General features: G+C 42.1%; 1 protein-coding gene across 1 annotated transcript in view; it reads right to left on the bottom strand.

Moving 5' to 3' along the window:
- Positions 1-24,005, bottom strand: part of LOC128699781 (KICSTOR complex protein SZT2) — an 807,931-nt gene that overhangs the window by 434,850 nt on the left and 349,076 nt on the right. The window contains 1 exon segment of the mRNA XM_070102247.1: positions 11,589-11,847. Within this exon segment, the coding sequence (XP_069958348.1) occupies positions 11,589-11,847 (259 nt within the window).

The raw sequence follows: 24,005 nt of genomic DNA, 5'->3' as shown, positions 1-24,005 counted from the left end.
TCAAAAAAATGATTATACAGGAATACCCAAAAAATAATAAATAAAAAATTAAAGAACATACATAAAGGAAAAAATAAACATTAATCCTAACAACAATCCTCTTCCTAGCCCACAAATGTAAGATTTATCATTAGTAAGCTCATACATACAAATAATTCTCCATGGGGAAGTAGAAAAGAATCTTTCCTCTGTAAGCCATGAATGTTGTACGAGGTGACTACAATGCCAGGAGCACTGGGCTAGTAACCCCTTCTCCTGTAGAAAACACTAAAAAAGTGAAGAAGAAAAACTTTATAAAACTGGGATGTTTGAATGTGTATGGATGTAGTGCAGATGATAAGAAAGAGATGATTGCTAATGTTATGAATGAAAAGAAGTTGGATGTCACAGCTCTAAGCAAAACAAAGCTGAAGGGGGTAGGCGAGTTTCAGTGGGGAGAAATAAATGGGATTAAGTCAGAAGTATCCGAGAGAGTTAGCTCTAAGGAAGGGGTAGCAATAATGTTGAAAGATCAGTTATAGGAGAAGAGGGAATATAAATGTATAAATTCAAGGATTATGTGGATTAACCCTTTCAGGGTCCAAGGCCCAAATCTGGAGTCACGCACCAGTGTCCAAGAATTTTCAAAAAAAAAATTTTTTATTTTTTCTTATGAAATCGTAGAGAATCTTTTTGTGAAGGTAATAAAACAAAAAGTACGAAATTTGGTGGAAAATTTACGAAATTATGCTCTCACGAATTTTGATGTGTCAGCGACATTTACGAATCGGTGATTTTGCCGACTTTGACTCCCATTTTTAGGCCAATTACATTATTCCAATCAACCAAATTCTTAGCTATTTCACTAGTATTACTTCTATTCTATCGATTGAGCACAAGAAATCGCCAAGTCAACTGTTTCAACTACAAAATAAAGTGATCGGAAATTGTTAATTTGGCCAATTTAACACAAAGTTCAAAATATTCCAATTTCAAAATAGGTCCAGAATGAACAATGTAGGCATTCCTGGCACAAACTAACATTTCCTCGTTCATTAGTTATGTTTTGAGGCTTTACAAATAAATTCCATTTTGATTTTATTCACATATGAATTTTTATTCACACCAAAAATAGAAGATTTACTGTTATTCAATACTGTAAAAATTTGTATAAATATCATCACCATATTTTGAATGTATATTAGACCCACCAGCTGACGTGTATTAGACGTGTGAGGTCGTTTGTTTACTCTTGAATATCGGCAAAAATTTAACATTTCCGCTACTTTGAGCTCAGTTTCAAGCCATTTAAAGAGGGAATTAGAAAAGCAAAAAGAGATTATGAGGTTAAAGTTGCAAGAGAATCGAAGACTAACCCAAAAGGATTCTTTCAGGTATACAGAAGTAAGATCAGGGACAAGATAGGCCCACTCAAAAGTTCCTCGGGTCAGCTCACTGACAGTGATAAGGAAATGTGTAGAATTTTTAACACATACTTCCTCTCAGTTTTTACACAGGAGGATACCAGCGATATTCCAGTAATGATAAATTATGTAGAACAGGACGATAATAAACTGTGCACTATTAGGGTCACAAGTGACATGGTCCTTAGGCAAATAGATAAATTAAAACCTAACAAATCCCCAGGCCCTGATGAACTGTATGCAAGGGTTCTAAAGGAATGTAAAGAGGAGCTTAGCACACCTTTGGCTAATCTTTTCAACATATCACTACAAACTGGCATGGTGCCAGATAAGTGGAAAATGGCAAATGTGATACCTATTTTCAAAACAGGTGACAGGTCCTTAGCTTCGAACTATAGACCAATAAGCCTAACCTCCATAGTGGGAAAATTTATGGAATCAATAATTGCCGAGGCAGTTCGTAGCCACCTTGAAAAGCATAAATTAATCAACGAATCTCAGCATGGTTTTACAAAGGGGCGTTCCTGCCTTACGAATTTATTAACTTTTTTCACTAAGGTATTTGAGGAGGTAGATCATGGTAATGAATATGATATTGTGTATATGGACTTCAGTAAGGCTTTTGACAGGGTCCCACATCAGAGACTATTGAGGAAAATTAAAGCACATGGAATAGGAGGAGAAATTTTTTCCTGGATAGAGGCATGGTTGACAAATAGGCAGCAGAGAGTTTGCATAAATGGGGAGAAATCAGAGTGGGGAAGTGTCACGAGCGGTGTTCCACAGGGGTCAGTGTTGGGCCCTCTGCTGTTCACAATCTACATAAACGACATAGATGAGGGCATAAAGAGCGACATCGGCAAGTTTGCCGATGACACCAAAATAGGCCGTCGAATTCATTCTGACGAGGACATTCGAGCACTCCAGGAAGATTTGAATAGACTGATGCAGTGGTCGGAGAAGTGGCAGATGCAGTTTAATATAGACAAATGCAAAGTTCTAAATGTTGGACAGGACAATAACCATGCCACATATAAACTAAATAATGTAGATCTTAATATTACGGATTGCGAAAAAGATTTAGGAGTTCTGGTTAGCAGTAATCTGAAACCAAGACAACAGTGCATAAGTGTTCGCAATAAAGCTAATAGAATCCTTGGCTTCATATCAAGAAGCATAAATAATATGAGTCCTCAGGTTGTTCTTCAACTCTATACATCCTTGGTTAGGCCTCATTTAGATTATGCTGCACAGTTTTGGTCACCTTATTACAGAATGGATATAAATTCTCTGGAAAATGTACAAAGGAGGATGACAAAGTTGATCCCATGTATCAGAAACCTTCCCTATGAGGATAGACTAAGGGCCCTGAATCTGCACTCTCTAGAAAGACGTAGAATTAGGGGGGATATGATTGAGGTGTATAAATGGAAGACAGGAATAAATAAAGGGGATGTAAATAGTGTGCTGAAAATATCTAGCCTAGACAGTGGTTTTCCCGGGTGGGAGATTTGGGCCCTTGCCTCGCAGGGCCAGGGGGCCTTTCTGCAGTGTTCCTCTGTTCTTATGTTTTTATGTTCTTATGTGGTGCACACATCCCAAATAGATGTATTCTCTCAATTTGGGCCCAAATGTACCACCCCACAGTTTATCAGAGTGAGCTGAGATGGCGAGATCTAGGGCCCGGGCCCCCGAACAAAAGCCAAGATCTACGGGAGGGCCCCTTGAAAGGGTTAAAAGGGATGAAAAAAAGGGGTCATAAATGTGTATGCACCGGGGAGAAAGGTGGGGGGGGGAGGGGAGGGGGGAGAGAGAGAGAGAGAGAGAGAGAGAGAGGGAGAGGGGGAGAGAGAGAGAGAGAGAGAGAGAGAGGGGAGAGAGAGAGAGAGAGAGAGAGAGAGAGGGGAAAGAGAGAGAAAGAGAGAAAGAGAGAAAAGAGAGAGAGAGAAAAAGAGAGAGAGAGAAAAGAGAGAGAGAGAAAGAGAGAGAGAAAAAGAAAAAAGGAGAAGAGAGAAAGGGGAGGGGAAAAGAGAGAGAGAGAAAGAGAGAGAGAGAAAGAGAGAGAGAGAAAAAGAGAGGAGAGAGAAAAAGAGAAAGAGAGAGAGAATTGGAACGGGGAAATTGCAGGTTCTACGCTATGTCTCCTAAAAGGTTTTCCTTCGGGGGTAGATCTCGTGTAGTCCTTTTTTGGCGAATCGCAAGGCACCCCCATTGGGGTTTGCCCACAAGGAAGTGTGCGGGGTCCACTGTTAGGGAAAGGGGTCTACTTAAAAGACCTTCTTCCCTACCCCAGAATCAACAGAATTTTTAAGGGGTACATTTACATTCATTTATCCAAGAGAAGAAATGCCAGCTGTCTTAAGGGGATCAATCACCAGCTGAGACCCAATCATTTTGGGGAAATAGAGGGGGCAACATTTGCACCTGAAAAAAGAAATGATGTTGCCTCTAGGGACCATGGGTGGTAATTTCTGGGCAGTAGAAGGATGAAAAAGGGGCGATGTTGGCACCTGGGGAAAAGTTGATATCCTTGGGGTGAAATTTGACTCCCAAAATAACCATGGGAAAAACCATGTTGTAAATCTTAAAAATTTTGGGGGCTAAGCACTTCGCCGATCTCGGATCTGCTTGACAGTAGGGGGGCAAGATCCTGTAATGAGGCACAAGACGCTTTACCCCCTTTAGTATGCTCCACCTTTGGGTTTTCCTGCCCCCCCCCCGGGACGCTTGACAGAGTAGAGAACAGAGGGAAACCCCCATCTCTCGCCTTTACCCATCCTGGATAGATCTGTCATTTCGCAGAGCCCCCAAAATAGGGGGGATGTGGGGGGCCTTTCCATGTACAAGGCCAAAATTTTCAAAATACCCCACACTTGATCCACCCCGAGACAGCTGGAAAAGGGTTTTATGCCACAAGACGGGCAGAAAGCAAACAACTTCACTTTTGGCAACCCTTTTCCCGAACATCACTCCATCTGGAGATCATACATAAACCCCGGGTGACTTTATGGAACACATTCAGACAGCATAATGATGTCAACGGGTAACGCCAGTTGATCAAAAGAAAATGCTGGCCCACAGGGTGGCTCCAAATTTTATCCCCCTACTTGATGTCTCATAACAAAATGCTTTCAAATTGAGCTGATGTAGGTAAAGCCCCTTTGCTTTTTAACAAAAAAGAGGGGAAACCTTAACCTGTAAATAGCTGTCAATTTAAAACTAGGGTTTCCAACCTTTCCCAAAACCCCGTGTAAAAAAAAAAAAAAAAAAAAGAGAGAGAGAGAGAGAGAGAAAAGAGAGAGAGAATGAGAGAGAGAATGAGAGAGAGAATGAGAGAGAGAAAAGAGAGGAGAAATGAGAGAGAAAAGAGAGGAGAAATGAGAGAGAGAATTTAGAGAGAGAATGAGAGAGAGAATGAGAGAGAGAATGAGGGGAGAGAAGTGAGAGAGAGAATGAGGGGAGAGAGGAGAAAGAGAGAGAGGAGAATGAGAGAGGGAGAAAAGGGGAGAGAGAGGGGGAATGAGAGAGAAAAGAGAGAGAATAGAGAGAGAAAAGAGAGAGAGAATGAGAGAGAAAAAGGGGAGAGAATGAGAGAGAGGAGAGAGAGAGAGAGAGAGAGAGAGAGAGAGAGAGAGAGAGAGAGAGAGAGAGAGAGAGAGGAGAAAGAGAAGGAAAAGAGAGAGAGAGAGAGAGAGAGAGAGAGAGAGAGAGAGAGAGAGAGAGAGAGAGAGAGAGAGAGAGAGAGAGAGAGAGAGAGAGAAAGAGAGAGAGAGAAAGAAAGAGGGGAGAGGGGAAAGAAAGAGAGAGAGAGAGGAGAGAGAGAGGGGAGAGAGAGAGAGAGAGAGAGAGAGAGAGAGAGAGAGAGAGAGAGAGCATAATGATGTCGGGGATAAACATCAGTTGGGTCAAATGAAAATGCTGGCCCACGGGGTGGCTCCAGCCATCCTGTTCCCTACCATGTCTCTATAACAACAAAAAAGCTTTCAAATGAGCTGATGTGGAAAAAAGTTTTAGCTGGGGATCCTTAGGATCCTTTAAACCCCGCCCAAAACCCCGTGAAAAAAAAAAAAAAAAAAAAAAAAGAGGTAGAGAGATAGAGATAGAGATAGAGATAGATAGATAGATAGATAGATAGATAGGGGTAAAAAGAGAGAGGGGAGAGAGAGAGAGAGAGAGAGAGAGAGAGAGAGAGAGAGAGAGAGATTGGGTTTTGGAGATGTTTTTTATTTTAGGGGAAATTTTCGAAAATAAGTTTTTTAGAGTAATTGTGGTGGGGGGCCAAATGCAAGAGGAGAAACATTTAAACAGGGTGTGGAGGGAAGTTTTAAAAAAGGTATAAATGATAATGGGGTTTTCCCAAATTAAATTTGGAAGAAAGGGGGTTTTCAAAGGGAACATTATTTTAAGAAAAAAAGATAAAAAAGGAACAAGATATGATGTAGGGCAAAATGAAATTAGTTTGTTGGACTAGGTATAGGTAGACTTCAAGATATACATGTTTATAGAGGGGCCACAGATATATCGGATCATTTTTGAGCTGTAGCTACAGTGAGAGTACAAGGTAGATGGGATACAAGGAAAATGGAAGTAGCAGGTAAGAGAGAGGTGAAGGTTCATAAGTTAAAGGAGTAAAATGACACAAGTGCAACTATTGTGACAACGTTTTGCTCTCCAGGAGTTTTGTCACGCCGTTACAAACAATACATGGACACAGAGGGTGTATATATAGGCTTAGAGTGAGGTTTAATGCTAGTGGTAGTAGTGATATAAATTGCAGTAGTAGTACTGATACAATTTAGAGTATAAGGAATGGGGTTGATGTATGGGGTAGGTTTAATAATGCAGTGTCAGTGTTCATCAGAAGTATGTGGTTATAGGAAAATGAGTGCAGGAGGGAAGAAGAGCAATTGGTGGAATGATGATGTAAAGAGATTAGCAAGAGAGAAAAAGTTAGCATATGAGAGGCATTTACAAAGTAGAAGTGATGCAAGGAGGGAGGAGTATATGGAGAGAAAAAAAGAGGTTAAGAGAGTAGTGAAGCAATGTAAAAAGAGAGCAAATGAGAGACTGGGTGAGATATTATCAACAAATTTTGTTGAAAATAGGAAAAAGTTTTGGAGTGAGATTAATAAGTTGAGGAAGCCTAGGGAACAAATGGATCTGACTGTTAAAAACAGTAGAGAGAAGAGTTATTAAATGGAGAGTTAGAGGTATCAGGAAGATGGAGGGAATATTTTGAAAAAATATTAAATGTTGATGAAGATAGGGAAGCTGTGATTTCCTGTATAGGGCAAGGAGGAATAACATCTTGTAGGAGTGAGAAAGAAACAGTTGTGAGTGTGGGGGAAGTGTGTGAGGCAGTGGGTAGAATGAAAGCAGGTAAAGCAGCTGGGAATATAAACACATATGCAGTATAATGTGATTCTTTATTGACAACGTTTTCCCAAACACAGTGGGCTTTATCAAGTCACAAACAGATCTACCTAGGTGGAAGGTATGTGAATATTTATAGGATGAAGTCAGGTTGAGAATGCTGGGTCAGGTGGAGAATGCTGCATGTGACAATCTACCGGGTAAGGTTATAGAGTCTAATACTTTGGGTAGCTTGGAGGAGAGATTGGATAAGCATATGAGTAGACCTTCTGCAGTATTCCTCCATTCTTATGTTCTTATGGGGGATAGCGATGAAGAAGTTTCTTGACGAGGGGTTCAGCTATGTTATAGAAGCTGCTGATCTGGTTGGAGTTGTTGGATATAGAGATAAGTGATGATTCCAGGATTCTTTGGTATTGAGTGATGTCTTCTCTGGTGATAAGTCTTGCATTTCTTTAATTGATTAAACGGTTGTGTGAATTTCGGTGTTGAACATAGGCATTCCTTGGATCATCAGATCTGCCTGTGTACTGGGGTTCTGAAATACGTGTTTGGAGTTCTCTGGATGTTTTGCCGACATATTATTTGCTGCAGTCATTACAAGGGATTGTGTATACCACTGCAGAGGATTGAAGCTTGTCTTGTCTATTACTGGTAATGTCCTTGATGGTGGTGGATGTGGAAGTAGATGCTTGGAATGAGGTTTTGGAGAAGATGTTGGAAACATGTTTGGTAATAGAGTTGGTGGGGAGGACTATGTATCTCTTCTTGGCGGTGTCTTCTCTGGGTGTGTTAAAGATGTTTAATGCCCATTGTCTGCAGTCTCTAATAAAGTGACAAAGATAATGAAGTTTAGAAAATACTTGTTCAATAAGAGAGTATTCTTCTTCAAGGAACTCACTGCTGCAGATTCTAAGTGCACGTAGGAGAAAGCCTATATTTACATCACGTTTAGGTTTGCTGTCAGGGTGAGAGGAGAAGTGCAGAAGATCGTGTTGGTTGGTAGGTTTCTAATAGACTTTAAAATGAAGTTCATGGTCAACTTTGCAGAGAAGAACATCGAGGAAAGGAAGAGTGCTGTTGACTTCTTCTTCTAGTGTGAACTGGATAGAGGGCTCGACGTGGTTGAGCTTGTGTTGGAGAGTGTGAACGTTGACGCGTCTGGGAGTTATGACGAGAATGTCGTCAATATAATGGAGCCAGGTGACGGAAGAGGGAATAATAGTAGAGAAACGCTCGGCTTCCAGATGTTCCATGCATAGGTTCGCACTAAGTGGCGAACCCATGGGTAGTCCAAAAGTCTGCTGAAAGAGGTGATTTTCGAAAGAGAAACATGTAAAGCCAAACACAGTTCAACAAGATCGATGAAATCGCTGGGTGGAATAGGAAGATCAAGGGAATCATCAATTTTCTTGCGTAAGAGATCAATGGCTTGTGTAGTAGGTACTTTGGTGAATGGGGAAGTCATGTCCAGGTTAGAGAGTTTCTTGTTCCTGATGTTGATGTTGCGAATGCAACTGAGAAGATCACCCGAGTGTTTGAGAAGTGCTGGACTGGTTGTGCCCCAGAGTTTAGAGAGGTGTTTAGCAAGAATCCCTGAGAGTTGGTGAGGAGCACTGCCTATTCCCGAGGATATGGGCCTCAATGGGATACCTGGCTTGTGAGTTTTTGGAAGGCTGTACATTCTGGCAGGTCTGGGGTTGCTGGGAATGGTGTGCAGGAGTTTCTTCCCTTGCTCCGAGTCCCTCAGAATACGGTGAGTCCTGTGAAGAAATGTTTTCGTAAGGTTGTTCACTTGGTTTGATGAGAGAGGTTTGTAGGTATCTGGGTTATTAAGCAGGTTGAGCATTTTGTTCCTGTAATCATCAGTGTTCATAATTATGACACCATCTCCTTTATCAGCCGTGGTAACCCTGATGGCCGTGTCTGCTGCTAAAGTTATAAGTGCAATGATGTAGTGTTGAGATATGACTGGAGAGCTGTGTGTTGAGATGGCCTTGAAGATAGCCTTTTTGGAAATCGGAGTCATTATGTCTGCAATTTTTAGTGATGAAATTGAGGTCTTGTTTCAGTTTTGGAATTCCTGTTGCAAATTTGAGGCCTAAGCTGAGGGCTTCAGTTTCTGTGGTTGACAGTGGACAAGAAGAAAGATTTTGAATAATTTCAGGTCTTCCTGAACTTTTCCACTGACTATTATCGCAGAGAGTTTGGAGTTTCAACAGAAAATCAGACTTACTAGAACACTCCAAACTCTCTGCAATAATAGTCAGTGAAAAAGTTTAGGAAGACTCTTCCTTTCCTCGATGTTCTTCTCTGCAAAGCTGACCATGAACTTCGTTTTAAAGTCTATCGGAAACCTACCAACCAACACAATCTTCTGCACTTCTACTCTCACCCCGACACCAAACCTAAACGTGGTGTAATTATAGGCTTTTTCCTACATGCACTTAGAATCTGCAGCAGTGAGGTCCTTGAAGAAGAATACTCTCTTATTGAACAAGTATTTTCTAAACTCCACTATCCTCATCACTTTATTAGAGACTGCAGACAACGGGCATTAAACATCTTTAACACACCCAGAGAAGACACTGCCAAGAAGATACATAGTCCTCTCCACCAACTCCATTACCAAACATGTTTCCAACATCTTCTCCAAAACCTCATTCCAAGTGCATGTATCTATTTCCACATCCACCACCATCAAGGACATTACCAGTAATAGACAAGACAAGCTTCAATCCTCTGCAGGGGTATACACAATCCCTTGTAATGACTGCAGCAAATAACATGTCGGTGAAACATCCAGAGACCTCCAAACACGTATTTCAGAACACCAGTACACAGGCAGATCTGACGATCCAAGGAATGCCTGTGTTCAACACCGAAATTCACACAACCATTTAATCAACTACAGAATCGCAAGACTTATCACCAGAGAAGACAACACTCAATACCGAAGAATCCTGGAATCATCACTTATCTGTACATCCAACAACTTCCACCAGAACAATGGCTTCTATAAAATAGCTGAACCCCTTGCCAAGAAACTTCTTCATCACTATCCCACATAAGAACATAAGAATTGAGGAACACTGCAGAAGGTCTACTCATATACTTATCCAATCTCTTTTAAAAGCTACCCAAGTTTTTAGACTTCTTCACTGTACTCCGAAGATTGTCACATGCAGCTTTCTCCACATGACCCAGCATTCCCATCCTATATATAGTCACATATGTTTCACCCAGGTAGATCTGTTTGTGACTTGATAAAGCTCACTGCGTGGGCGAAACGTTGTCAATACAGGATCACATTATAGGAACTGCTTAATTGTTTATATTTCCATTGTGTCAGTATTTTATACCATTTATTTCCATATTAGCATCATATTGAAGCATTTTGTCCTGTCTCCAAACAATACACTCACCTCCCTCTCCCCTCCTCACAGTCTTACATACACCAACAAGAGTCTTCATTAAAGGTAAAAGTGATTTAAATGTTCATTTATCCATTTCATTATTGCTTTATATTTATTTCTCATTATTTTCTGTATGTAAAACTATAGTTATTCTCTACAAAATGTATGTTTTGTTAATAATTTTGGGTGTCTGGAATGGATTAATTGGATTTCCATTATTTTTTATGGGGAAAATTATTTCGGTTTTCCTGATTTCTGGGTTTTGTCAGACTCTCTGGAATGGGTTAATCATGAAAACCGAGGGTCCACTGTATGTCTGCCACACCCAGTGGCTTGCAGAGGGGGGAGGCAGATGGCGCGGTGGCCCCGGACATCCAAATGGGGGGGGGGGAGAGAACCAATTAGAGAGGGAAATAAGATAGTGATTTTGAAATTTCAGAGGTGATAAATCAATTTTTGGAGGCTCACTGCACTATAGAAGCAGTGGTTAGCCCTATATTCCTTTAACATGGTGTACCCTTTCTCTCCAGAGAAAATGGTGCCCCCCAATTGGAGATGAACAAGAAAGAAAAAATTTTAAAAAAGGAATGTTTTGACTTTGTAAATTATTACGATAATGATGTGGCAGCCATTAGTTATGTGACGAAATTATTGATTTTGTGATGCTCCTTTGAGCTGGAGGGAATAGAATTCCCCCTGATCTTAAAGATGCTCTGGAGTCTTTACTGCAGTATGGGAAGGATGTCTTTCCCAGGCTGTGTGTTTCATACACATTACTGCTTACAATTGCATTTTCAGTGGAAGATCATTTTCAAAGCTGAAATTAATAAAAACTTATCTGAGGTCTTAAATGTCACAGGAGTGACTGACCAACTTGGCTATACATTGAAAAATAATTTCTCACAGTTGATGTAAACAGTGAAGCAGTTCAAGTGTTTTTTGACAGGAGGTGTCATTTGGGGAAAAGAACTTAATAAATTTGGTTGATTTATATTTAAATCGAATAAAGTGGGGACCAGCAGCTCATCCTGCTAACACATAACAGTTTACCAACCATGTATGTAAGTGGGGACCAGCAGCTCATCTTGCTGACACATGACAGTTTACCAATAGTGTATATAAGTGGAGACCAGCAGCTCATCCTGCTGACACATGACAGCTTACCAACCTTGTATGTAAGTGGAGACCAGCAGCTCATCCTGCTGACACACAACAGTTTACCAACCTTGTATATAAGTGGGCACCAGCAGCTCATCCTGCTGACACATGACAGTTTACCAACCTTGTATATAAGTGGGGACCAGCAGCTCACCCTGCTGACACATGACAGTTTACCAATATTGTATATAAGTGGAGACCAGCAGCTCATCTTGCTGACACATGACAGTTTACCAACCTTGTATATAAGTGGAGACCAGCAATTCAACCTGCTGACACATGGGCAGGAGTCTGATAAGGTCAAAGGAAAATGGAACTTGAGCAATGCGTAGGGAAGGATCAATTTTGACCTCTGAGGCAGATTGCGCCTCAGCTGCAGCACGGGCCTCCAAGCCTCCAATGCTGTTGCTGCTGCTGCTGCTGCTGCCCTGGCACATCAACAGCAGGTGTTCCACCGTCAGTAAGCCCCATATGCATTTTTGGTCCACTGGGAAGAACTGTAGCAAGAGAAATTTTTCATTTAATAGTAGATTTACATAAGCAAACGATAAGTCTTGCTTTCGACAAGATCTAGATTAATTGGAACTTGATATAATGTATTTCAAAGTTAGGATTATACTCCTAAGATACGTGTCGTACCAGTATGTGATAGCTATCAGTGATGCACTAGTACACATAATTCATAGTAAGCTGTGTCAAGTACTAGTTCATGATAGCTACCAGTGACACACTAGTACATAATGCCATTAGCACACAGTGTCCTATGTCATGTACTAGTATGTATATGATAGCTACCAGTGACATACTAATATGTACACGTAATTCATAGTGACCTCATATTTGTGTGAGGGAATGCATCTATACAGTGGGTGTACGCAGTACAGTAGGACCCCATATCCATGGGAGATAAGGTCCAAGACATACCACAGATACCCAAAACCATGGATAGTAGCGAGCCCTATATTTAAGTAATTTTTCGTTTACCCACACATGCCCACGATAATATTTAACTGATAAATTATGCACATTAAGGTAAGAATTAGCAATTTTTCAATGATGGGAAGCACTTCATGATTTATCTTAGGATCTGAAGAACTGTCACCATTACTACTTTTGTACTGAAGTGTCATTATTAAGCAAAATTAAGGGTTATCTTTGGGCCAGGGTAAAAAGCAGATAAATGAAACCATGGAAATCAGACCCATGGATATGGCAATCCTACTGTATATTAAAAATCCTGCCACATAGTGCATTATGGGAGCAGTTAACTTCTGATCTTATTTTTGGGTTAAATTAGCCACTTTAGGGTGTTATCTAGTGGTTTTCATGCTATAATTACAAACAAAACAAATTTCATTTCTTTCTGAATGTAATATAAAATTTTTAAGTACGTACAAAGAAAGCCACCAGTATGCAGAGCATTTCAGGCAGGCTAATACTAATGTTTACAGACTACTTAAGAACTAGACCTTGAGTAGGTATACAGAAGGACCCCCATATCCATGGGGGATAAGTTCCAAGGACCTGCTGTGGATACTGAAACCATGGATAGTAGCAAACCCTATATGAAAGTCCTTTACGTAACTATTATGTATAAAGTTTATTTGATAAATTATGCACAATAAATGGAGAATTATCACTTTTTTCCACTAATGAGAAGCACTTCACAATTTCTCTTAGGTCTTGAAGAACTGACAGCTTCTCTACTTTTGCAGTTTGGAACCATTATTATGCAAAATTAAGAGGTATTTTCAGGCAACAGTAAACAGTGGATAACTGAAACTGTGGATACCGAAACAATGGGTACAGGGTTCTACTGTACAAACAAATTCAGGGATTGGCTAGTTCTTGGTGCCAATAGATAGACCGAAGACATACTAGTGAGAGAAAATATCTGAGTCAATTTAAGAGGGAAGTAGCCTGAAAAAAGCGTCAATTGCCGAGGAGTAATAAATTTTGAACAATGTTGCTGGGATAGGTGGGGGCCTCCTACCCCTACTCCACTCCCTGATATAATTTACTAGGTTTTACTAAGTCTTCTTCAATTATTGGTACAGCCTAAATTATAATCAAACATTATTCTTTATTACCTGAGAAATAGGAAAAAACATTGACGATTTGTGTGTGATGGATGGCAAGTGAGAGGCTCGGGAAGGTGATAAATGAACAGAGCCAGAGGGTCATGTTAAATGAAGAGAGCCTGGGGGACGTGATAAATGAACAGAGCCAGAGGGTCGTGTTAAATGAAGAGAGCCTGGGGGACGTGATAAATGAACAGAGCCAGAGGGTCGTGTTAAATGAAGAGAGCCTGGGGGACATGATAAATGAACAGAGCCAGAGGGTCGTGTTAAATGAAGAGAGCCTGGGGGACGTGATAAATGAACAGAGCCAGAGGGTCGTGTTAAATGAAGAGAGCCTGGGGGACATGATAAATGAACAGAGCCAGAGGGTCGTGTTAAATGAAGAGAGCCTGGGGGACGTGATAAATGAACAGAGCCAGAGGGTCATGTTAAATGAAGAGAGCCTGGGGGATGTGATAAATGAACAGAGCCAGAGGGTCGTGTTAAATGAAGAGAGCCTGGGGGACGTGATAAATGATAAATGAACAGAGCCTGGGGGATGTGATAAATGAGAGCCAGAAGGTCATGATAAATGAACAGAGCCTGGGGGACATGATAAATGAACAGAGCCAGAGGGTCATGATAAATGAAGAGACTGGGGAACATGATAATGAACACAGCCTGGGAACATGATAATGAACACAGCCTGGGAACATGATAATGTACACAGCCTGGGAACATGATAATGTACACAGCCTGGGGACATGATAATGAACACAGCCTGGGAACATGATAATGTACACAGCCTGGGAACATGATACAGTGGACCCCCGCATAACGATGGCATCACATAGCGATTTTTCCGCATACCGATTACTTTTATCGCAAAATTTTTGCCGCGCATACCGATTAAAAACCCGCTTACCGATTTTCGTCCGAGACGCGTCCAATGTGCCCTCAGCCAGCCTCACATGTGCCGGCCGTCCCATTGTTTACCAGCCAGCCTCCGCGGTAACATCCAAGCATACACTCGGAATATTTCGTATTATTACAGTGTTTTCGGTGCTGTTTCTGGAAAATAAGTGACCATGGGCCCCAAGAAAGCTTCTAGTGCCAACCCTGTGGTAAAAAGGGTGAGAATTAGTATGGAAATTAAGAAAGATTTTGAAGGGTTTGGGGCTAACCCTGAGAAGCCTATGCCAGTTGTGGAATCCATTGTGCCTACTTCAAAGATTAAGGAAATGTGTGCACAGTGGGTTGAACTGCAAACCTTTATAGATGAAAATCACCCTGACACAGCTGTTGCAAGCCGTGCTGGTGACTATTTCAATGACAATGTTGTGGCCCATTTTAGACAAATCGTAAAGGAACGGGAGGTACAGAGCTCTATGGACAGATTTGTTGTGCGACAGAGGTCCAGTGACTCTCAAGCTGGTCCTAGTGGCATTAAAAGAAGAAGGGAAGTAACCCCGGAAAAGGACTTGCTACCTCAAGTCGTAATGGAAGGGGATTCCCCTTCTAAACAGTAAGAAGATAATGCTCTCCCCTCCTCCCATCCCATCAATCATCACCAGATCTTCAATAAAAGTAAGTGTCATGTAATTGTGCATGCCTTTTTCAGTTTGTGTGTATTAAAATTAACATTTCATGTGGTAAAAAAAAATTTTTTTCATACTTTTGGGCGTCTTGCACGGATTAATTTTATTTCCATTATTTCTTATGGGGAAAATTCATTCACATAACGATTATTTCGCATAACGATGAGCCCTCTTGCACAGATTAAAATCGTTAACCGGGGGTCCACTGTAATGTACACAGCCTGGGAACATGATAATGTACACAGCCTGGGAACATGATAATGTACACAGTCTGGGAACATGATAATGTACATAGCCTGGGAACATGATAATGAACACAGCCTGGGAACATGATAATGTACACAGCCTGGGAACATGATAATGAACACAGCCTGGGAACATGATAATGTACACAGCCTGGGAACATGATAATGTACACAGCCTGGGAACATGATAATGTACACAGCCTGGGAACATGATAATGAACACAGCCTGGGAACATGATAATGTACACAGCCTGGGAACATGATAATGTACACAGCCTGGGAACATGATAATGTACACAGTCTGGGAACATGATAATGTACACAACCTGGGAACATGATAATGTACACAGCCTGGGAACATGATAATGTACACAGTCTGGGAACATGATAATGTACACAGTCTGGGAACATGATAATGTACACAGCCTGGGAACATGATAATGTACACAGCCTGGGAACATGATAATGTACACAGTCTGGGAACATGATAATGTACACAGCCTGGGAACATGATAATGTACACAGCCTGGGAACATGATAATGTACACAGTCTGGGAACATGATAATGTACACAGTCTGGGAACATGATAATGTACACAGCCTGGGAACATGATACTGTACACAGCCTGGGAACATGATAATGTACACAGCCTGGGAACATGATAATGAACACAGCCTGGGAACATGATAATGTACACAGCCTGGGAACATGATAATGTACACAGCCTGGGAACATGATAATGTACACAGCCTGGGAACATGATAATGTACACAGCCTGGGAACATGATAATGTACACAGCCTGGGAACATGATAATGTACACAGCCTGGGAACATGATAATGTACACAGCCTGGGAACATGATACTGTACACAGCCTGGGAACATGATACTGTACACAGCCTGGGAACATGATAATGTACACAGCCTGGGAACATGATAATGTACACAGCCTGGGAACATGATAATGTACACAGCCTGGGAACATGATAATGTACACAGCCTGGGAACATGATACTGTACACAGCCTGGGAACATGATAATGAACACAGCCTGGGAACATGATAATGAACACAGCCTGGGAACATGATAATGAACATAGCCTGGGAACATGATAATGTACACAGCCTGGGAACATGATAATGAACACAGCCTGGGAACATGATAATGTACACAGCCTGGGAACATGATAATGAACACAGCCTGGGAACATGATAATGAACACAGCCTGGGAACATGATAATGAACACAGCCTGGGAACATGATAATGAACATAGCCTGGGAACATGATAATGAACACAGCCTGGGATTACAGATATCTCAGCTTATAACAGTGTGAATGTGATAGTTGTTTGGGTAGTTTCTTGAGATCAATTAATTAAAAGTATGGAAGACATAGTAAGGTAGACAGAAACTGGGTCTTTTTGTGGAACTGAATTGTTGTTAATACATCGGCCATTCCCCACCGAGGCTGAGCGACCCGGAAAAGAAGAAACATGCCTACACTAGAGTTCAAGAACTGCAGATATCAACACACCTCCTTGAGTGTGCGGGCACTGTACTTCCCGCCTCCAGGACTCAAGTCCGGCTAACCGGAATCCCTTCATAAATGTTACCTTGCTCACACTCCAACAGGATGTCAAGTCATGAAAAGCATTTGTCTCAATTCACTCCTAACATGCTCACACACAAGCCTGCCGGATGTCCAAGCCCTTTGCACGCAAAACCTCACCATCTTGCCAGAGTAGCACCAACACTACATTGGAATGGAATTAGCCTATAAAAAAAGACCTCAAAATAAACAATGATTGTTGCACACTGCTGCCGACCCTCAACATCATTACTGGTCTGGTTACCTTCAAAACAATTATCTAATATTTTAAAAGTTATTTAATTTTATTTTCCAAAATGCCATCACAGACGTGGCTTTTAATATGTGGGAGCTGTCAACCTGAACACTTTATATGGGAGCTGTCAACCTGAACACTTTATATGGGAGCTGTCAACCTGAACACTTAATATGGGAGCTGTCAACCTGAACACTTTATATGGGAGCTGTCAACCTGAACACTTAATATGGGAGCTGTCAACCTGAACACTTAATATGGGAGCTGTCAACTTGAACACTTAATATGGGAGCTGTCAACCTGAACACTTAATATGGGAGCTGTCAACCTGAACACTTAATATGGGAGCTGTCAACCTGAACACTTAATATGGGAGCTGTCAACTTGAACACTTAATATGGAAGCTGTCAACTTGAATACTTAATATGGGAACTGTCAAACTGAACACTTAATATGGAAGCTGTCAACTTGAACACTTAATATGGAAGCTGTTAACCTGAACACTTAATATGGGAGCTGTCAACTTGAACACTTAATATGGGAGCTGTTACCCTGAACACTTAATATGGGAGCTGTCAACTTGAACACTTAATATGGGAGCTGTCAACCTGAACACTTAATATGGGAGCTGTCAACTTGAACACTTAATATGGGAGCTGTCAACCTGAACACTTAATATGGGAGCTGTTAACCTGAACACTTAATATGGGAGCTGTCAACCTGAACACTTAATATGGGAGCTGTCAATCTGAACACTTAATATGGGAGCTGTCAAACTGAACACTTAATACGGGAGCTGTCAACCTAAACACTTAATATGGAAGCTGTCAACCAGAACACTTAATATGGAAGCTGTCAACCTGAACACTTAATATGGGAGCTGTCAACCTGAACACTTAATATGGAAGCTGTCAACCTGAACACTTAATATGGAAGCTGTCAACCTGAACACTTAATATGGAAGCTGTCAACCTGAACACTTAATATGGGAGCTGTCAACTTGAATGCTTGATACGGAAGCTGTCAACCTGAACACTTCATATGGGAGCTGTCAACCTGAACACTTAATATGGGAACTGTCAACCTGAACACTTAATATGGGAGCTATCATCCTGAACACTTAATATGGGAGCTATCATCCTGAACACTTAATATGGGAGCTATCAACTTGAACACTTAATATAGGAGCTGTCAACCTGAACACTTAATATGGGAGCTGTCAACCTGAACTCTTGATATGGCAGCTGTCAACTTGAACACTTAATATGGGAGCTGTTAACCTGAACACTTAATATGGGAGCTGTTAACCGGAACACTTAATATGGGAGCTGTCAACCTGAACACTTAATATGGGAGCTGTCAACCTGAACACTTAATATGGAAGCTGTTAACCTGAACACTTAATATGCGAGCTGTTAAACTGAACACTTAATATGGGAGCTGTTAACCTGAACACTTAATATGGGAGCTGTCAACCTGAAAACTTAATATGGAAGCTGTTAACCTGAACACTTAATATGGGAGCTGTCAACCTGAACACTTAATATGGAAGCTGTTAACCTGAACACTTAATATGGGAGCTGTCAACCTGAACACTTAATATGGGAGCTATCAACCTGAACACTTAATATGGGAGCTGTCAACTTGAACACTTAATATGGGAGCTGTCAACCTGAGCACTTAATATGGGAGCTGTCAACTTGAACACTTACTATGGGAGCTATCAACCTGAACACTTAATATGGGAGCTGTCAACTTGAACACTTAATATGGGAGCTGTTAACCTGAATACTTAATATGGGAGCTGTCAACCTGAACACTTAATATGGGAGCTGTCAACCTGAACACTTAATATGGGAGCTGCCAACTTGAACACTTAATATGGGAGCTGTTAACCTGAACACTTAATATGGGAGCTGTCAACTTGAACACTTGATATGGGAGCTGTTAACCTGAACACTTAATATGGGAGCTGTCAACCTGAACACTTAATATGGGAGCTGTCAACCTGAACACTTAATATGGGAGCTGTCAACCTGAACACTTGATATGGGAGCTGTTAACCTGAACACTTAATATGGGAGCTGTCAACTTGAACACTTAATATGGGAGCTGTCAACTTGAACACTTAATATGGGAGCTGTCAACTTGAACACTTAATATGGGAGCTGTCAACTTGAACACTTAATATGGGAGATGTCAACCTGAACACTTGATATGGGAGCTGTTAACCTGAGCACTTAATATGGGAGCTGTCAACTTGAACACTTAATATGGGAGCTGTCTACTTGAACACTTAATATGGGAGCTGTCAACTTGAACACTTAATATGGGAGCTGTCAACTTGAACACTTAATATGGGAGCTGTCAACTTGAACACTTAATATGGGAGCTGCCAACTTAAACACTTAATATGGGAGCTGTCAACTTGAGCACTTAATATGGGAGCTGTCAACTTGAACACTTAATATGGGAGCTGTCAACTTGAACACTTAGTATGGGAGCTGTCAACCTGAACACTTAATATGGGAGCTGTTAACCAGAACACTTAATATGGGAGCTGTCAACTTGAACACTTAATATGGGAGCTGTCAACTTGAACACTTAATATGGGAGCTGTCAACCTGAACACTTAATATGGGAGCTGTCAACTTGAACACTTAATATGGGAGCTGTCAACTTGAACACTTAATATGGGAGCTGTCAACTTGAACACTTAATATGGGAGCTGTCAACTTGAACACTTAATATGGGAGCTGTCAACTTGAACACTTAATATGGGAGCTGTCAACCTGAACACTTAATATGGGAGCTGTCAACTTGAACACTTAATATGGGAGCTGTCAACTTGAACACTTAATATGGGAGCTGTCAACTTGAACACTTAATATGGGAGCTGTCAACCTGAACACTTAATATGGGAGCTGTCAACTTGAACACTTAATATGGGAGCTGTCAACTTGACACTTAATATGGGAGCTGTCAATCCTTGAACACTTAATATGGGAGCTGTCAACTTGAACACTTAATATGGGAGCTGTCAACTTGAACACTTAATATGGGAGCTGTCAACTTGTACACTTAATATGGGAGCTGTCAACTTCAGCACTTAATATGGGAGCTGTCAACTTGAACACTTAATATGGGAGCTGTCAACTTGAACACTTAATATGGGAGCTGTCAACTTGAACACTTAATATGGGAGCTGTCAATCTGAACACTTAATATGGGAGCTGTCAACCTGAACACTTAATATGGGAGCTGTCAACTTGAACACTTAATATGGGAGCTGTCAACCTGAACACTTAATATGGGAGCTGTCAACCTGAACACTTAATATGGGAGCTGTCAACTTGAACACTTAATATGGGAGCTGTCAACCTGAACACTTAATATGGGAGCTGTCAACTTGAACACTTAATATGGGAGCTGTCAACCTGAACACTTAATATGGAAGCTGTCAACCTGAACACTTAACATGGAAGCTGTGAACACTTAATAAGCTGTCCTGAACACTTAATATGGGAGCTGTCAACCTGAACACTTAATATGGGAGCTGTCAACCTGAACACTTAATATGGGAGCTGTCAACTTGAACACTTAATATGGGAGCTGTCAACCTGAACACTTAATATGGGAGCTGTCAACCTGAACACTTAATATGGGAGCTGTCAACCTGAACACTTAATATGGGAGCTGTCAACTTAATATGGGAGCTGAACACTTAATATGGGAGCTGTCAACCTGAACACTTAATATGGGAGCTGTCAACCTGAACACTTAATATGGGAGCTGTCAACCTGAACACTTAATATGGGAGCTGTCAACCTGAACACTTAATATGGGAGCTGTCAACCTGAACACTTAATATGGGAGCTGTCAACCTGAACACTTAATATGGAAGCTGTCAACCTGAACACTTAATATGGGAGCTGTCAACCTGTACTATGGGAGCTGTCAACTTAATATGGGAGCTGTCAACCTGAACACTTAATATGGAAATCAACCTGAACATATGGGAGCTGTTAACCTGAACACTTAATATGGGAGCTGTCAACCTGAACACTTAATATGGAAGCTGTCAACCTGAACACTTAATATGGGAGCTGTCAACCTGAACACTTAATATGGGAGCTGTCAACCTGAACACTTAATATGGGAGCTGTCAACCTGAACACTTAATATGGGAGCTATCAACCTGAACACTTAATATGGGAGCTGTCAACCTGAACACTTAATATGGGAGCTATCAACCTGAACACTTAATACGGGAGCTGTCAACCTGAACACTTAATATGGGAGCTATCAACCTGAACACTTAATATGGGAGCTGTCAACCTGAACACTTAATATGGGAGCTATCAACGTGAACACTTAATATGGGAACTGTCAACCTGAACACTTAATATGGGAGCTATCAACCTGAACACTTAACATGGGAGCTGTCAACCTGAACACTTAATATGGGAGCTATCAACCTGAACACTTAACATGGGAGCTATCAACCTGAACACTTATTATGGAAGCTGTCAACCTGAACACTTAATATGGGAGCTATCAACCTTAGCATTTATTATGGAAGCTGTCAACCTGAACACTTATTATGGAAGCTGTCAACCTGAACAGTGTAGACTGTCAGGACAGTAGCTGGCAGTGTAGACTGTCAGGACAGTAGCTGACAGTGTAGACTGTCAGGACAGTAGTTGGCAGTGTAGACTGTCAGGACAGTAGCTGGCAGTGTAGAGTGTCAGGACAGTAGTTGGCAGTGTAGACTGTCAGGATAGTAGCTGGCAGTGTAGACTGTCAGGACAGTAGTTGGCAGTGTAGACTGTCAGGACAGTAGCTGGCAGTGTAGACTGTCAGGACAGTAGCTGGCAGTGTAGACTATCAGGACAGTAGTTGGCAGTGTAGACTCTCAGGACAATAGTTGGCAGTGTAGACTATCAGGACAGTAGCTGGCAGTGTAGACTGTCAGGACAGTAGCTGGCAGTGTAGACTGTCAGGACAGTAGCTGACAGTGTAGACTGTCAGGACAGCAGTTGGCAGTATAGACTGTCAGGACAGTAGTTGGCAGTCTAGACTGTCAGGACAGTAGCTGGCAGTGTAGACTGTCAGGACAGTAGTTGGCAGTGTAGACTGTCAGGACAGTAGTTGGCAGTGTAGACTGTCAGGACAGTAGCTGGCAGTGTAGACTGGCAGGACAGTAGTTGGCAGTGTAGAGTGTCAGGACAGTAGTTGGCAGTGTAGACTGTCAGGACAGTAGCTGGCAGTGTAGACTGTCAGGACAGTAGCTGGCAGTGTAGACTGTCAGGACAGTAGTTGGCAGTGTAGACTGTCAGGACAGTAGTTGGCAGTGTAGACTGGCAGGACAGTAGTTGGCAGTGTAGACTGTCAGGACAGTAGTTGGCAGTGTAGACTGTCAGGACAGTAGTTGGCAGTGTAGACTGTCAGGACAGTAGTTGGCAGTGTAGACTGTCAGGACAGTAGTTGGCAGTGTAGACTGTCAAGACAGTAGTTGGCAGTGTAGACTGTCAGGACAGTAGCTGGCAGTGTAGACTGTCAGGACAGTAGATGGCAGTGTAGACTGTCAGGACAGTAGCTGGCAGTGTAGACTGTCAGGACAGTAGCTGGCAGTGTAGACTGTCAGGACAGTAGTTGGCAGTGTAGACTGTCAGGACAGTAGCTGGCAGTGTAGAGTAGCTGGCAGTGTAGACTATCAGGGCAGTAGCTGGCAGTGTAGACTGTCAGGTAGTTGGCACTGTCAGGACAGTAGCTGGCAGTGTAGACTATTAGGACAGTAGCTGGCAGTGTAGACTATCAGGGCAGTAGCTGGCAGTGTAGACTGTCAGGACAGTAGTTGGCAGTGTAGACTGTCAGGACAGTAGCTGGCAGTGTAGACTATTAGGACAGTAGCTGGCAGTGTAGACTATCAGGGCAGTAGCTGGCAGTGTAGACTATCAGGGCAGTAGCTGGCAGTCTAGACTGTCAGGACAGTAGCTGGCAGTGTAGACTGTCAGGACAGTAGCTGGCAGTGTAGACTGTCAGGACAGTAGTTGGCAGTGTAGATTGTCAGGACAGTAGTTGGTAGTGTAGACTATCAGGGCAGTAGCTGGCAGTGTAGACTGTCAGGACAGTAGCTGGCAGTGTAGACTATCAGGGCAGTAGCTGGCAGTGTAGACTGTCAGGACAGTAGTTGGCAGTGTAGACTGTCAGGACAGTAGTTGGTAGTGTAGACTATCAGGGCAGTAGCTGGCAGTGTAGACTGTCAGGACAGTAGCTGGCAGTGTAGACTATCAGGGCAGTAGCTGGCAGTGTAGACTGTCAGGACAGTAGCTGGCAGTGTAGACTATCAGGACAGTAGCTGGCAGTGTAGACTGTCAGGACAGTAGTTGGCAGTGTAGACTGTCAGGACAGTAGCTAGCAGTGTAGACTGTCAGGACAGTAGTTGGCAGTGTAGACTGTCAGGACAGTAGCTGGCAGTGTAGACTGTCAGGACAGTAGTTGGCAGTGTAGACTGTCAGGACAGTAGCTGGCAGCGTAGACTATCAGGACAGTAGCTGGCAGTGTAGACTATCAGGGCAGTAGCTGGCAGTGTAGACTGTCAGGACAGTAGTTGGCAGTGTAGACTATCACTATCACTGTCAGGACAGTAGCTGGCAGTGTAGACTGTCAGGACAGTAGTTGGCAGTGTAGACTAGCTCAGGGCAGTAGCTGGCAGTGTAGACTGTCAGGACAGTAGCTGACAGTGTAGACTATCAGGGCAGTAGCTGGCAGTGTAGACTGTCAGGACAGTAGTTGGCAGTGTAGACTGTCAGGGTCAGGGCAGTAGCTGGCAGTAGCTGGCAGTGTAGACTGTCAGGACATTAGCTGGCAGTGTAGACTGTCAGGACAGTAGCTGGCAGTGTAG

The sequence above is a fragment of the Cherax quadricarinatus genome, chromosome 81 (assembly GCF_038502225.1).
Source record: "Cherax quadricarinatus isolate ZL_2023a chromosome 81, ASM3850222v1, whole genome shotgun sequence".
Lineage (NCBI taxonomy): Eukaryota > Metazoa > Arthropoda > Malacostraca > Decapoda > Parastacidae > Cherax > Cherax quadricarinatus.
The sequence above is the reverse complement of the archived record's forward strand: the minus strand, read 5'-3'. Positions and strand labels throughout refer to the sequence as shown.